Source organism: Hesperophylax consimilis, chromosome 22 (assembly GCF_061612785.1).
Source record: "Hesperophylax consimilis isolate HC1 chromosome 22, BYU_Hcon_1.0, whole genome shotgun sequence".
Lineage (NCBI taxonomy): Eukaryota > Metazoa > Arthropoda > Insecta > Trichoptera > Limnephilidae > Hesperophylax > Hesperophylax consimilis.
Window position 1 is genome coordinate 6838778 of NC_142857.1, and position 17525 is coordinate 6856302.

General features: G+C 38.2%; 1 protein-coding gene across 1 annotated transcript in view; it reads right to left on the minus strand.

Moving 5' to 3' along the window:
• The window catches only part of LOC149412775 (fatty acid synthase-like), a 54847-nt gene that overhangs the window by 27711 nt on the left and 9611 nt on the right, over nt 1-17525 (minus strand). Inside the window, exons 2-13 of the mRNA XM_089645045.1 lie at nt 15470-15637; nt 14951-15143; nt 14351-14471; nt 14066-14269; nt 13322-13602; nt 12490-12632; nt 11308-11511; nt 10894-11083; nt 5586-5742; nt 4812-4981; nt 4527-4678; nt 2721-2904 (exon numbers count right to left, since the gene is read on the minus strand). Coding sequence (XP_089501171.1) covers nt 2721-2904; nt 4527-4678; nt 4812-4981; nt 5586-5742; nt 10894-11083; nt 11308-11511; nt 12490-12632; nt 13322-13602; nt 14066-14269; nt 14351-14471; nt 14951-15143; nt 15470-15637 — 2167 coding nt within the window. The remainder of the gene's footprint in view (nt 1-2720; nt 2905-4526; nt 4679-4811; nt 4982-5585; nt 5743-10893; nt 11084-11307; nt 11512-12489; nt 12633-13321; nt 13603-14065; nt 14270-14350; nt 14472-14950; nt 15144-15469; nt 15638-17525) is intronic.

Below are 17525 nucleotides of genomic sequence, written 5' to 3' on the forward strand. Positions count from 1 at the left end.
TAAGCACGCTCCCTATGTCTGAAAATATCCGACAACATCTGATTTGTGCTCCAGATTTTCTGATTATTGGAAAAAAGTTTTAATACGAAAGTAATAAAGGCTAAACTAAGTTTATCCGTGAATCTGTGGAAATGCTTGACTGACCGGGTCAACTAATTATAAAGAGAAATTCATGCCATCGATTACCTTCCATTTGGTTATTTTATTATATAACAAGTCCAGTTGAATGACACTAAAATATAATGTTGGTATAACTTAAGTTCTCTAATACGTACAACTTAGAAACAAAAACTCGGTAACCCGTAGTAACATCCATATCAAAATTGTTATTCTTAATACAATTTCTCGTTGAAAAATCGCCAGAATCTCACACCTTTTTGTACAAATGCATCCATTATAGATAATGTTGAAAATTAGGTAATGGAGATCTCAGTTTTTAAAAATAAGTAAGTTAACCTTTCAGGCCTCGTTAGGACATTACTAGCCACAAACGTCATATTCCATTAGAGCTTCTGAAAGACGGATCTGACCAGGGCGTCCATAAATTAATATTTATCTTTTTTTATATAATGCGTAGATATGTGATTTGTTCGTCATTAGAAAGATAAATAATTATTCTTCCCAATTTGTGTCATTGACAGTTGAAAAGTTAAAATGATATTTATATTTAATCTTACTAACAACCTATACGAAAAGAATGTGTTTTATAGAGTCCGAGTCAAAATGTTCCGGTAAGTTTTTTTTTAGCATTTCATTTTTAATATAAAAAAATATTTTTTAGAAATATCAATGTTTATTTCAAATATATTTTATCTAATTTTTAAAATAGTATTTCTTTTAGATACCTCGGAAACATTCTGAAATTCCAAAAAAATTCACCATGTCGTTGGGACTTTTAAAAAAAAATTATTTTAATATAGTTACATTAATACATACATATTTTGCAAAATATGATATTTAGGTTCATAATTGGTCATGTATACCTTATCAGAAAAGAGGAGCTTTTGTGCCTGATAAGGGAGCCACGATTCTTACGTAGATTCAATGTTATAATATTATGTTATGTGTAAAATATAAATATAATATATATATATATGTATATATATATATTTTTTTAATATAAGTTTTTTTGGAAAAAAAGGTTGATTTTATTTATTTGTTCTTGTTGGTTCGTAATACAGCGCAATTCGGAAGGGAGATTATTGTAGTTTTTTATGGCTTGGTAAATATAATGGTTTTGCATTTGAGTTGTTTTAAAGATTGGCGTAATAAATTGATTTCCATTTCTCATCAGTTTGTAAAATTCTTGATATTCTGTGTTATTTTTTTCTTTACACATTTTTATAATTGAAGTTTGCTTAAATATATCATCAATATTTGGTACTGGAAACAATTTAAAAAGCAATTTTGTTGGGAAAGTAGAGTTTTTTTTAAGTATTACCTTTATAATATTTTTTTGCGAGACTTTTACTGAGTTTAGGTTGTTTTTATAAGATCCTCCCCAACCTATGATTCCGTAAATAAGCAGGGAGTGGACAAGAGCATAATATACATTTTTTAGTATTTTCACATTTAAAATTTTGGTAATTGTTGGTAAAAATATTTTAAAACCCGAAGCGTTAAAATCCACTACTGCGGGTTTTTCACCAATGAATACACAATACACTAAAAAAAGTCGGAATCTCAACTACGTAAGTAAAGAAGTCGTGTACGAATATATGCGACGTGCGGCACCGGTGTATTGGACGGACCTACGATTGAATTTGCTCTAGAAAACAATCAAAAATAATGTGGAAATCTTAACGACGCAAGACATAAAGCGTGTACAAAAATATTCGGTGCGCGGAACGGCGTATTGGATGGATCTACAGTCGACTTTGTCCTAGCTGGCCCAGAAAATTGATTTTTCCGGAAAGGTTGATTTTAATTATTTCTGATGAACGTATTACTAAAATCTCAGATGGTCGTAACTGCCATTTTATTTTTTTAATTCGGTGAGTTACTAATTCTAGAAAAATTAAATCTGGTGCTTACCGCTGATTTCATTCTTGAATAACGTTTAATAAAATTTTCAAACACTTTAACGTAAATATTTGAATGGTAAGGAATTTAGTGATTCATTTTTGAGGTGTTTTATCGTGTTGCGCTACCTCTTTCTTTAGCCAATGTTTCGGACAGTATGTCCATGTCCATCATCAGGGAATCATTCTCGTATATGTGAACAATATAATACAAAATTTTACAGCATTGAAATTTTTGGTAATAACCTAAAGAAATATCGATATGAAGTAATGCGTACGATCGATTATTAATATAAGAGTATGGAATGTATCGGGAGCATCTCCTATCCTCTTCCTATTTTCCCCTTCCTCTCCCTTTCCTAACACCAAATTAATTTTAAGATACTAAAACTTCATTTTTATGCACTTTAACATAAGAAACTTCTGTGGCTTGACTTCAGTTAACTTGTATATTTATATCTATCATTGTATATTATATAAAAGCTGTTTGTTTCTTACAAAATAAATAAATATAAAAATATGTGTAAACGATGTGGTAAAGTATGTGGTAAAGTATGTGCTTATGTATGTAGTTGTAATACAGTGTTGCCAACTCCATTTCTCTAATGAGGTGAGATAATAATCATAACGATTCAAAAATATGAGAATTCAACCTTGAAAACATCTATCGCAATTAGTATGGTATTGCTTGGAACTCACCGGCCTCTGCAATGTATTTGGAGTGGTATGCGATGTTGGAGCAAGGCACCTCTTTGGCGAACACGCCGCGTCCCTGCAGCTGGCCCACGAAAGTCTTCATGCTGTCGGCAGGCCCGGAGATGGTGCAAGAGTCTGGTCCGTTGTGGCAGGCGATCTCGATTTCGGGGGGACAGGCGTCTTTCATCTGGATTGATTATAACATGTTATTTAGTTTTTGAAACCTCATCCATAGGTACATAGGTCTTTTGGTGTCCATCTTTGGACAAAAGTCTCCTTCAGGATTTGGACATAAGCCTCCCTCAAATTTATCCTTCTTTCGATCTTTGACAGCTCTCACTTATCCGAAATACAAAATTCAAAATATATAAAATAGGTTCGTAAGGTTAACCGCTGGCTCAAGTGCCCTGAAAGAATCCAGTACAAATTGTGCTGGATGGTGTTTAAATCCATCAATGAAATGGCCCCACCTGAACTCTGAACTATGCGTCCCGGAAAACACTGGTCTGAGGCAGTCAACTCTTAGATCAGCAACATCATCAGCTGTAGGCAGACTGATGGAACCTGAGCGAGAGCCAAATAATAAGATTGGTGATCGCGTTTTCGGAGCATCTGGGCCGAAGGCTTGGAATAAACTCCCTCCGGAACTAAGATCCATAACAAGTCCAGCAGAATTCAGGTCTAAACTAAAAACTTACCTTTTTAAGCTGTCATACCCTTAAATAAAATATGCCATTCCTGAGAAAAAGTCCAATTATATCTAATTTTCTAATTATGTCCTAAATTCTGTATCTAAATTTCGCTAATAAACAATTAGTTATTGTTAATTAAGTGTATATTATCTCCATATATTATTTAGTTAGTAGATCATTGTAGAAGTGTATCATATATTTGTACAGCGCTTTTGCGGTGATTTTTCACAAAAAGGCGATCAATCAATCATCCAAATATTATTATAATTATTACAAAAAAGACATCACACCTTGATATTTTTTGCGGTTGAATGGGCATTAGAGGAGGAATTGCACATGAAGAGGAATAAATCTAACCCATTCGATAATCTAACTATATTGATATGTTTAGTGTAACTCTAAATGACCAGCTCAGGCACGGGAGCTACATCGAAGCCAGAGTCAAGTTATTCAAAGTATCGACAATCTTTAAATTCAACTAAAGCATCGAGAGATTTTTGCTCTATCTCAAACGAGTCATGTTTAATTAAATGTTTTCTCCATTTTCGCTGAATTGTTATATTTTTTTTAAATATTATCGCGCTCCCTCTAATATTCGTATTGACTCCCTTTCATTCCATCTTCGAACGCTCTACGAGGTGTTAACAAGCGGATTGCAATCTTTAGAGCACAGGCGTCAGGTAGGTATGTTGTCCTTGTTATACCGGTATTGCAATGGAAAATGCTCCAAGGAACTACTGTCACTGACCCATTTGGCACCAAACGCGCGCCAAAAATATATACACGGTTGACATTTGTTACATGAGAACGGGTTGCTCCTACGATTCGTTGAGTTCAACAGCTCGGCTGTGAAACGATTTTCCTTCAAGACCCATGTTCGCTACTTCCTCTCCTCAAAAAAACCCTCCACACAGCGAACCCCAGAGATTACATAGGCTTTGAGGGAAATTATTTTCCTCCGGGCCTCCTGTGTGGAGTTAATGTAAAAAAGCTAGATGGGCCTCGGAATTGTCAGCAATCAGTGTCGCAGAGTTAATACAGAAGTCTTAAAAAGGAAGAGGATCCCCACTATAAATCCTTTCCTCAGTTAAAAGATGATTTTATTTATTGTACTGACCTGTTGGTATCCCAAGCCAACGGCTGCCATGGATCCCTTGATGAACGGCGTCTCTATACTGGCCAATCCTCTTGAGTAGGCCGATAGGATCATCTGTTCCGCCGTGAAACATCCATCGGCATAGGCACAACCCAATTCTCCTACACTATGACCTATGAAATAACAAAATATATTATGTCTAAAATGGGTGCCCACAAAAAAACAAAAATATTCGAATAAAAGCAGTATTTTTGTCGGAGACCACAAATTCACTACGTCAAAATAAGAGATTTGGTTGTAATTTACCGATAATATAGTCTGGCTCGATGCCGATGGCCTTGAGAACATCGCAGAGACCGATCTGGACCGCGGCGATACCCACGAAGGAGTGGAGGATGTTGTCGAATACCTTTGGGTCAGGGTATGTGATAATCTTCGCAATATCCAAGCCTTTTGGCTTCAAGACCTGGTGGCACCTGGAAAACATAACTCATCGTAATTTTCAATCAATGAAAACAGTATTAACGACTCTCGAACGTAAAATATCAAAGAGAAAAGGCAGAAAAAAATCGTTTTTATCTGGGAATTGAAACCCATGAGTTCTTCCTTGTCAGGAAAGTGCTAGAATCTTGCAATCATACCCGTACACAAATATAGCAGTTAATAAATTGAAGATAATGCCGGTAATCTCAGTCGAAAAGGCAGAAAAATATCGTTTTTATCTGGGAATTGAAACCCATGAGTTCTTCCTTGTCAGGAAAGTGCTAGAATCTTGCAATCATACCCGTACACAAATATAGCAGTTAATAAATTGAAGATAATGCCGGTAATCTCAGTCGAAATGTGATACAGTTAAAAATTACGTAAATTGATATGGTCGAATTAGCTTCATAGTCAGAGCACTTCCCTGGCAAGGAAGAAATCCTGGGTTCAATTCCCAGATACGATCAAATCTTTTTCTCTCTTAAATTTTTCAATTGCACACGGAACTTGCATTACTTTTTTGACAAAAGTAAATTTGATAAAAGTAATTGGTTAAGATGAAATTTTACGATTGTAAAGAAAGATATCCATACTAACTTTTCAATGGCACCTGCAAATATGGGAATAGCCATAAGGTGGGTTCCCATGCCGGCCCACTGGGAGCCCATTCCGCTGAAGACGAACCATACGGGTCTCTTTCCTCCAGGGAAGTATTGCGTTTCTCTTGCCACCTTCATTTCTTCAGTATGAGGCCCTGAAATACAAACAAATATTACTGTAACCAATCAGAATGAATCATCACTCATCACCGGATGAGAATGGTCTGCTTAGGGTTAAAGTAGTGGTGTCAGGAACGCCTCGACAGCCGCTTGTCACTGTCAGTTAGTCTATTTCACTAATTGTAAAATGATGGGCATAATGCTTACTACAAGAAGGTACCAACGTCTGTAGCCCAAATACAACTACGCGCACCGCATTAAGAGTGTTGAGGTGAGCAATGACAGAAGAAAAACGATTTAGTAGCAAGAACAGTCTCCACACTCTCGATAGAAACTATTCCACTTGCTTTGGAATTCAAATATCACCGGAAGAAATGGGCTGATAAACTTACAAAACTGCCGGCATCGGGTGGGTTCATCAAGAATTGGCAGAATCGTAGACATTTAAGAGAGGCATATCTCCAAGGCTGGAAACCAGAAAGCTGATGAAGAAGTATGTAATGGACCTGTTTGGGGTAAAGGAACGTAAAGAATTTTTTTTTTTCATAAATTAAAATACGTTCAGAGAATAGGGAGGAACGAACAGACTATGGACATCTTTGGGACATACTAGAAGCTTTATTATAGAAACCTACGTCGGTAATAGGTGTTAACCACGTAATAATTGAAAAGAGGCGTGATGGAGCTCAACGAATCAGATCATTCCCAAAATCAATTAAATAATTTTTCGCCAATCACGGAGACTAGGGGCGGTCTAAAGACGCGAAACACTCTAGGTTGATTTACTGTTGAGCTAACCTTGGGATCCGGTCTCACGATGCGTGTAAAGGCACTTGGAATTCGACGATAAATTTGCATTCTAAGGCAGAAACGTAGCGATACCCAACCATCGATAACGAAAAAAGGGGGTGACGGTTTGGCGAAAGAAGATGGTTTTTTAGAATGTTTTGGTCCAGAAGACATATTACGAGGTGATCCTCATAGAGAGAATTGTTTACGATAGCTGAAGTTCTGAGTGCTATTTCAAGTGTTGACAATGGACACGAATTTTAACTTAAGATGGGATGTTTGGCCGAAATTGCCTAATTATATTAACACGGGGGAGATGCAAGTTGGGTAATTAAGAAAAGACATAAAAGTTAATGGGTCACGAAGTCTTTGATTAACGATCAAAATTTTACGACCTTTTTTTGCGCGTAAACAAAGTTACGAGGATAATATATTGAAATTCCTGGATGAAGCGAGAAAAGAGTATATGGGTTGGGCTAAAACTAGACGCAAAAAAACTGTAAAAACAGGGATGTACTGGGCGTAGATCACCGAAAAGAAAGGACCAGGAATCGAAAAGAAACCCGAAAGGTAGTTTAGCTTATGATGGAAGAGGTGTCACCGACTCGGGTAGTGGACAGCGATGGGTTACGAAAAATTACCAGAAGATATGCGGCGGATATCACGAAAAGAGTCAAAAAAGGTAGGCGAAATTACAAAAAACGTGTCGAATCAAATTTTGGAACGAATGCCTACGTATGTCATCACCGAGAGGAAGGTATATGTGTCCTGGGATCACCCACGGATCGTGTAGACACCAATCAAATGCTAGAAGGCAGCACACAAGGAAGGATACTGGATTGCGCAAGCGCTGGACATAATAGGTGAAAAGCTTCCGTTAGTTGGGATAATTTATCGATTATATTATCGATATCAATAGCGAATTTCTCGGAAAGATTTCGAAAACAACGATATAGAAATGAGCTACACCTAGTCTATAGGCCGGAAATCAACCAATATTACGGACACAACACGTGTACGAAAAAAAAATAATCAAATAATTTTGCGCAATAATCTACATCGCCGAAAATCATTTACGGGAGGGCGCCCGGAAGTCAGGTCACCGAGTACACGCCTGTACCCGTCTCGGCAGAGGGTAGGTGTTTACCTCAACTCGGAAGGCGAGAACAAAAAAAAATCTGAAACGGGATGATGCAATTCTAAACTTAAGGGGGAGTGAAACCTCGAATTCATAAAGGCGAAAGTCGCACAAATTTTAAGTCGATTTATTCGAAAAAACATTATTAAATAGCGTTGTTTGGAGAAAATCGGGGCCTTTTCGTTCTAACTTGGTTGGAGTCGGTCTTCGAGATCTTTGGCGTCGCGACAGTTTTGGTGTGCCATTTTAAACTAAACTTATAGAGTTTTAAATGTAGTGAAGTTGTGAGTTTAGAAAATCAAGGTATTTTCATGAAGTTAGAGTGCTTTTAATATTAATTGAAATAATTGGAGTGTCTTAAAATTTAATTAGATTCAACCAAAGGAAAAGGGGTGACTCATAATTAGACAATACCAAATTCACGGGTTGGAGTCTCTTGGTTTGGACTATTATAGAACGATGAAACTCAACTGCAGTAATGTTTAATAATAACGCGTGTGCCATTAGAGGAGAAAAAAAATAGAGAACCATAATAATTATCAAATGACCTGACGAAAACGGCTAAGACAAAGTTCTAAAATTTATTGTGAAATTGAAGAGACAGCGTACATTGATCAAAAAGAAATAATAATAAAAATCGTGTAGAAACGCGGCGAATGAATTTACTCGGAGAGTAGAATTTAATAAGAGCTAAATACATCATTCGTAAATCACATGTGGACCTTCTGGTCAAAATTAATAATAATTCATTTCCAATATATAAAACGTAGAGTAAATTGCTCATTTGAATTGGGGGTATAGACAGTGTTTTCCTTGCGAACACGGGAAGGATTTTAACGGTCTACACGATATAAGAATTGAGTGAAAAAATCGAAGTGAACGTGGCAGATAATATATGAAAGGTTCTAGGGAGAGGGAGGGAGTTTGGGTAGATCTCGGCAGATGCTTACTTAGATGCTCTAAAATAGTCGTTAGGGGGAGATATCTAGATTAGGTACAGTGGAGGCCAACAGATACCGATGCATGTCAACTATCAATTTACGGTTAGGGAGGAAGAGATCTTCTATTGAAAGAAATGATCCGCTTAAACATTCCGAATTCTAGTATCCGGTAATTTATGTGCTATCTACGGGGCGGCGTATGAAAGTAGAAATTTTAGCTAGAAAAATTAGATACAATATGGTTATAGTTTCTACTGGCGAGTAGACGGGTGACATAGAGAATCGATTTCGAATTTAATACGAACCTTTAACGGCTTAGGGGCTTCTACTCATACCTACAGTTCCTGGACGCGGATTAATGTACATGTCGTCGATATCCCGACTGGACTGGTAATATTACGATTTTGGGTGAGTGAACTTGCATGAATATATATTTCCAGAACGTTAAAATTGCGACGAAGATGGGGCTGCAACTGATAAAATAGTATCACATTTAGAACTGTTTGCTTGCTTCTAACAGCTGTGTTTAGCACGAGGCCAATGACCTACTTGTTTGTAAGCAGTTAGTGGCGACACACGACCCAAAAGGAAGAAAAGGGACCCCATAAATCACTCGACGTCCGTGCCTGACGACAAAAGTCGTACACTCTACCGAGTTGGCGGCCGCGCAGAGGCACCTCAAATCAACATGGAAGCGACAAGCTGCAACCAACTCATGCTCAAAACAAATAAAAAAATAAAATTAATAATATTTGTATAACCTTATATGTTCACTAACAAATTCCTAAATACCTTTGGCCTCGGCTTAGAACTCACCGTTGGAGTATGTTGTCCGTAAGCTGTCTTGGGAAAGCACACAACTTCCTCGGCTCAGAAGATTTTCTACTTTCCTCATCACGCGATTTCGGGGCGTCAACGTTGTATGGAGAATCACGAAGAGTTCGGAAGGTCATCCCTTTTCGCGGAACCGGGTCGGATGAGAGGACACGAGAGGCAGTATGAAAATTAATGTCAAGTTGGAATGTTTGGGCCTTGGTTCGCTGCGAAGGCGTTTAATTGAACGGGCTCCAAGTCTTTCAAAATCGCGTGGAGGGGACGTCGGCGTGATGAACGAGGGTTCAAAATCGGAGGACGAACACATACTAAAGCGGGGTTTACCCGGAGGTTGATGCAACTCGACTGGAAAACCCTCGAGATCCTTTGCAGCAACCTTCGTGAGGTGGATAGTAGGCCTGGCGGCTAGTGGACGTTGAAAGCCTCACCAGAACAAACCTATTTGAAACATGCACGCGTTTAGCATCATGACAAGGGACGCAATGAAAAATTCCCCTTTTACAGTCAGTAAAGTAGTCCGTTGGAGGAAGCGGGGCGGGGTGATTTGGGATATTCCAACAGGTGCATTATCTCTCCCTCTGACGTGAGCGGTCCGGAGGTGTCAAGGCGACTATAAGAAGAAGTTAGACCAGACCTCGGGGAAAGCCAGACACGTATTGGTTCTTGGGGTTTTGCATTTGGAAGAATAGCGACCATTTCATTTGGGGCAGTGAGGTGCCGACCCAGTTTGCAAAAAAAACCCTTTTTCTCGTCATTCAATCCGTTCCCATCTCCTTTTCTCTCGTTTCCACTTCCATCCGCAACACCCAAAGTTTACTAACCACAGCTAAATCCATTTATCTAGTTTCAGTACATCGTTACAGAGGTCGACGAGAGAGTCCCAGTACTTATGCGGAAACAACACACTATTCAACGAAGGGTTTAATAGCCCGTACACAAGAGGGGGGGGGGGGGTACGGTTCTATGTCACAATCTAGAATTTATAAACACGGGGACATTAGGTAAGGGCGGGGATACAAGGAAATTGTAGAGATATGATAGAAGCTGTTAGGTCGATTAGTAATAGGGTCCAGTATTCGAAAGTTAGGTGAGACACGTACTCGTTCCTTGTAGAACTCGCTGATGGTCGATGGACGTTTTCCCCACGCTTTGGCTAAAAAGAACCGGGAGTTACCACAGAAAGGAGACATTAAATACCTACCACCCCATAGCGGGGGGGGCTTCGAATTAACAAATCACACAACGTGAAGTTAAGGGATTTATTGTAGATCAACCCCAAAGCGTAGGCCTTATCTTACTGTGTGCGATACCACAGGGGCGGGGAATATTCAGAGTTAGCTAGGCCCAGCACGATATCGTTTTGCAAAAGCGAAACTGAACGCTGGAGAGAAGGAGGTATAAAAACCTCATTCAAGCGAGTTAGGACAATTAGGAGGTCGAGTCAACACAAGTATCAGATGAATTATTAGTAATTTTTAACTTACTGAGAAGGGTGTATCCTCGGAAGACGTGTCCAGAGATCTCGTCCTCGTGGATAGCGTGCACTAGGCCGATCTGCTCTACGTCCGGTTTTCTGGAGTCCATGTCATCCAGGATCTTGTTCACGGCGGGTTCTGTCCTTCCCGACACGCACACCAGGCGTGGGAGGCTGTCGGTAGCCTGGCCTTGGTTAACCTGGATTGAAATAAAACATTGATTCGACGGAATAGAGGGTTGATATTACCCAATATACTAATAACTTTAACCCTTCAGGCTTTTAAACAAGTCCCGATTATGGTGTCATTTCTCATGAACTTTAGAATGCCATAAACTTGTCGAATTCCGATGCAAAAAGCAAATTATCTATTGAATAAAAGCTACAGGACGGAAGGCTTTAGAATGATCAAATATACGAATACCTTAGCTTTGGCGAAGTTCTTGAGCAGAATGTGAGCGTTGGCCCCTCCGAAGCCGAAACTGTTGACGCCCGACATACCCCTGTTCCAAGGAGTCTTCTCGGTGACCACCGTCATGCGACCCTCGGCCAGTCCAGCAACTCCCTCGCGTGGGCTCTCGTAGTTCAGATTGGGCGGCAGGTAGCCGGTGTCGTACGCGATGCACATCTGACAAGAACACAGGTTATAATTGTTGAATCATGTCATTCACGAGGATCTTTCCACTAAGATTAGAAAATTTTACTAAAAGTTTTTTTGAGAAACGGGTTGTTTCGGAGAATTTGAACACGTCTTCAAATTGCAAAGTTAATTTTCAAGTTCTGTGAAAGATTTTTGTTATTATTTCAGTTCTGTCAAGCAACTAGACTATAAAATATAATAATAGAACTTGAATAGGACTTTCACAAAACCCGAAAATTAACGTTGAAATTTTATGAATTGTTCAAATTCTGTGAAACAACCCATAAACTACGTATACATCTGCGAGCCAAACTGTCGAACTGAACTTCCACTTATGGGAAAGAGGCGAAGCAACTGCAAATGGCACGAAACGCCGCTTGCAGTTGATTCGTTCCTTTCACGTAATTCGTGGTACGGTTCACGTTTCGGTTCGCAAATGTATACATAATCCGTATTTAAACAACACAACACAATGTAGAATTTCCATATATATTATGACGTAAAGTTCGTACTTTTTTCGACTTTTCACATAACGGCTTACATTTTTATAAACTGATTTTTGGCTATTTCAGATTACTAGTCGATCCTTGGGTACATCTAGACTACTGTAACGGAATATAATGTGTCAATTTGGGAGTAACCAATACCCCTGCCATAGGTCATATCGAGTGGTTCGCTACGTTCGGTGACTTAGCAGGGGTGCCCAGGTTCAAGAGGGTGAGGTTTTTTTCTAGGTCTTGGCGACGGATGCGTTTGCCCACATAGTGTGTGACGGGCCGGTTCGAGAGAGACTGGTCGAGGTAGATCTATTGAACTCTCCAGCCGGACTCTTTACCCATCGTCTTGCGTCGCAAAGGGAGAGATGGGCCCATACGTCTGTCACTCTTGGACACATCTACCCACCCTTCATACACTTTTTCTTCCTATATCTTCCTCTCCTTTCTTTCCTCGCTTCATTAAACTTACCTTTGCAATGGAGCACAGACCTGAGGCGGGCTCGCTGTGCCCCAAGTTGGACTTCACGGTTCCGATAAGAAGAGGTTCACTCCTACCGGTACAGAAGATCTCATCCAGTGCGTCAAGTTCTTCAGGATCTCCCACTCGCGTGCCTGAAATATTTCCACATGAATGTTTTGTTACTTTTAAATACATTTATTTGAATTTAGATTTTGTTTTCTTGATTCCATGAATTAATGGACGAATGAAATGGTATCTTGGAAGTGGAAATTAACCCACTTCTCGAAATCTGATCTAGCCGAAAATCGGCAGATAGTCGCGTTGTCTCTGACAATGCATTCTATCAAATTAAACACACGCATTTTTCTTAAAAACGGATGACATTATATTTTAAAAAGTAGGAGTTACTATCCGAAATAAATGTCCGTTCAATGCAATTAGGATTCAGCTTAGGGGTTAGCGGCCTTGACTCTAGACCCTAGAAATAAATCCTTAGTCAAACCAATTAAAAAAAAGTTTTAAAAGTTCACAGCAGTTTAAGAGTCAGTTCCTGGGGAGGGAGGTTCAATCCTCAATCAAACCAAAAAAAAAGTTTGTTTTAACTTGGCTACTAGCCGGTCCAAGAGATGGCATAACTATGTAGAAAATTGAAAGTAGATGTATTAGGACGGGTTGTTTCACAGAATTTGAACAGTTCATCAAATTTAAAAGTTGATTTTAAAGTTCTGTGAAGGTTCTATGGAAGTTATTTCACCCTTATGGAGGATCGGTTGTTCCGAAACCAGAATTAGTGCAAGTTTCATATCTATCTTATGAGAGCGTAAATCAGTATTCAATTTACCTGTTCCATGAGCCTCGATAAATTCCAGTTCAGTGGGCTTGATCCCGCATTCCTCGTAAAACTCCTTCAACAGCATCTTTTGCGCCTTGCCGCCGGGGTAGGTGATGCCCTGCTCCTTGTAACCATCGCAGTTGGTTTTGGCGTGCAGTACCTGCGCGTACACCCTCCTGGCATCCTTAGCCTTCTGCAGGTAGATGACAGCGATAGCCTCCGCGCGCGCATAGCCGTTGGCGTTTTTATCGAAGCTGCGGCAACGGCCTTCGGGTGACAGCACTCCCAATCTATACAGGGAAAAATTTAATGGTTTGTATAATTTTCACCAATTTTCTAGCGTTACTAGTCTAAAATGTCGCTTGTTTATGGCATGTTGAGTGCTTGTTGAGATTGAGATCACAGTGAAATGACGGTGGCGGTAAGATGTTAGTATTAGTAAATAACAAACGAGTAAGGTGTTACTTAATTGCATATTAACTTTAAACACTAAAGAGAGCTATTGATATAACATTGTCACATCAAAAACATACGCAGTTATTGAGAGAGTATAGATATAAGAATGAAATGATGACAAAATCTATTACTTATCCATAAAATTTCGCACCGATGGGCGGGAGGCTGTGGAAAGAGAAGACATCTCAATTATAATTCCCGTGAATCTTATTGTAGGGTCTGAGTTAGAGATGCCAAGGTTTGAATGCTGAAGCTAAGCAGACCGCTTCCAAAGAAATAATGTTAAAATCTTATCACCTGGAGAATTGCAAAGACACGTATGGATGAAGGCAGAGGTTGGAGCCTCCTACGATAGCAGCTTCGCAATGACCATCTCGGATGGCTCTGTAAGCGTGTTCAAGAGCATATAGGGAGCTGGAGCAAGCGCTGTCCACCGTGTATGAAGGTCCGTTGGTCCCTAGCCAGTACGAAATGCGATTGGCTAACATAGCTCGAGAGCATCTGAAAAGATTATATTATTTTAATAACATTTCACATCACATGAATCGATTTAAAATCATCGAAAAGTATTTTGTTACGAACCCTGTGATTCCAAAGCCATTGACCTGCATTTTTTCGTAGAACCAAGTCTTCTCAGATTCAGAGAAGCATGCTCCAATGAAGACTCCAGTTTTTGTGTTTTTCAACTGCTTTGGATTTACACCTGAAAACGCGTAAATTGGTTAAAGTGTGGATGTTGTTTATTTTAGACTTCATATGAAGAAGAGTCAGAGGTTTATTTTGCCTTCCGACGAAATATAACGTTTCATTGAATAAAATCTTGAAATCTGCATTCAGTAACTACATCAGAATAATTAGTGAATATTTCTCGCGAGTTGTAGCACATAGGTAGCAATATATCTAATTATTTGCATTATTTCTATTGTTAAAACGTTTTACTTTAACACCTACGTAGCGATGAAGTTTATTTATGTAAATCAGGAATAATAGTGCCCCCAGAATGGAGCCCTGCGGCACACAACAGGTTTTATTCCATCACATTTTGATACCATCACATTAATAACCAAAGAATATCTGTCAATGTGTTAACTATAAAAAACCTATAGAAAAGTGCCTGTTGATAAGACACAGTTGATATGAGAACCTTTGTCCAAAAAGAGGAAAGGAATACATTTGTATTACCAGCATCAATGACAGCTTCGTACGTCTTCTCCAGAAGCATCCGGCACATGGGGTCGAGAGTATGCGCCTGTTTGAAGTGGACACCGAAGAAGGAAGCGTCGAACCTGTTGACGTGGACGATCTTGCCGGTCCTTTGGGGGATCTCGGGATGGGCCAGTTTCCAGCGTCTGTCATCGTCAGAAATCATATCTACCTGGAAACATGAAACATTGCAGCACAATAAAATCAATGCTTTACTGAATGTCGCCGTAAACTACGGATGAGATCCGTTGGAACTCTCCCTCCTAAATGATGTACCTATATATTTGAAAGATTGTTCATTTATGCATTATTGCAAAATTTTTATGACTAAGATTACCAGTTCATGAGACCCAAGTTTAAAATTTGGGCGGTGGTTTAGCAGGAGTGCCCAGGTTCATGGGGTGAGGTTTGTCTAGATCTTGGCGGTTTTGAAAATTCTAATTGAAATCATCATTGAATTGCCATATAAGACTGATGGAATTATAAATACCCTCTTACCTTGCCGAAGAGGTTATCCCTCAGCTCGATAATGTTGTCCGAGTCGGGGAAAAATCCAGCGGCCCCTGAGATGCAGACTTCTTCTCCGGCTGGAGGGTGGGACAGGCGATGTCCTGACGGTCCCTCCTCCTTGGGGTCAGCATTTATCTCCTGGGGTTTGGGAGCCATCTGCCAAATAAGTCATTAACATGTTTTATTATTTTCTATTTTTGTAACAAATAGAGATTATGATATCCTCACTGAGATCTATCGTGCTGAGGATTTAACTTACATATTATTAAAATATTAGTAGTACGAACAGTTTGCAGTAATTATACATACATTATGTAGTGGATATAGGATAGAGTATATTTTAAAGACAAACTTACAAAAAATAAAAATGTTTCCAACTGAATTCATCTTAAGAATAACTCACTTCAAATAAGTTTAATCATTTTATTTTTAATTACTTACTTATTGTAATAAAACAATGTACACTCCTCTTCCAGCCACAAGCTAATGCTTCTATGGAAGAGGATTCTTGAAATATTTGATCATATATTGTAACAAATAAACAAAAATGTACTTATATAATAATTATAATAAAAAAAATCATAAAAAAAGTGGTTTTTTCTGAATATTATTTATAAACTTCCGATTTAGTTGTCCGGGTTAAATCTTCCCCAAAGGAAAAACTTAACCCTTCCACTCACTTTTCCACAAATGATCATCTAGTCAATCAACATTATGTAAGTGCATTATATAAGCAAAATACATACAAAACAATACAAGAACAACAACACGTCAACTCACCAGAGATCAAATGGGAAAAAAAATTCACCGTCTCCAGATATTTTCATATCAGAGGGTTCGGCTCGGTAGTACTTCTAACAGGGCCTATAAATCCTACTGATCCCTCAACATAAATATTTAAAAAATCTTTCGTTATCCTACATGTATTCAAAATGACCGACTTTTGCATCTTTATATATAAATTTTTTGATAGATCTAATACGCCTAAATTTTTAATGAGAGAGCTAGGTATAATGCCAGTAGCCGAAATAACGAATGGTAATATTTTTATAGTCTGAGAATGCCAAATTCTTTTTATTTCGTTTCCTAAATCTGTGTATTTTCTAATTTTTTCATTAACAGATTTTTTAATGTTACAGGAATTTGGAATAGCGACATCAATGATATAAGTTATTTTTTTAATTTGGCATGTAAAACTATATCGGGTCTATTATGACTAATCCATCGGTCTGTTAGTATAGTTTTATCATAATATATTTTATAAAATTCGTTTTCTAAAAATGAATTTGGTTCGTATTCATAGTATGGTACTATATTACGGCAGTCAATCAAGTTATGTTTAATTACCAAATTTTGGTGAATTATTTTTAAAACTTGATTGCCTGTTTTTTTTTGTCTGTTTATTTTCTATTTCTGATCTCCCTATGTTTTGTATGCAGCTAAAAAATTGTTATTTTTTTAATGAGAGTGGAATTTCGATATAGAGCTTAGTACCATAGTTCACAGAGAAAAAATACGATAATTTAATATTGCTAATTTATTAAGAATCTTTTAAAATTATTTGTAATCCGGTTATGAAGGAAATAAATTGACAGGCTTCCCAATAAACTTTTAGTAAAATGCGAATGTATATCACGATGTAGGAACACGTGTACATAAAAATTCTAGTGTTTTTGCAATTTGTCACTGTATATTATCAAGGAAAATGCAGGTTCATAAACACGTGTTCTGATATATTACGAATTTACTAAAAGTTTATCAGGGAACGGCATGCGATTATTTGAGGATTACCAATAATTTGAAGAGATTTTTAATAAATTGGCACTACTTATTTTCTCCGTGTAGAAAGGTTTTTTGCCCAAGTGTAGTATTTGTAGTTGTTTGTTGGATATGTTTTTGACCCTTAGGTCTAGTGTTTCTGATATACTGAGATATGTTAATATGTTCTTCACTCTTGGACATACTGATCCCTAGATTCCTAACCAACCCTCATACCTTTTACCTTCATAGTACTTTCTCTTCTCCATATCCTTGAAAAAGACTC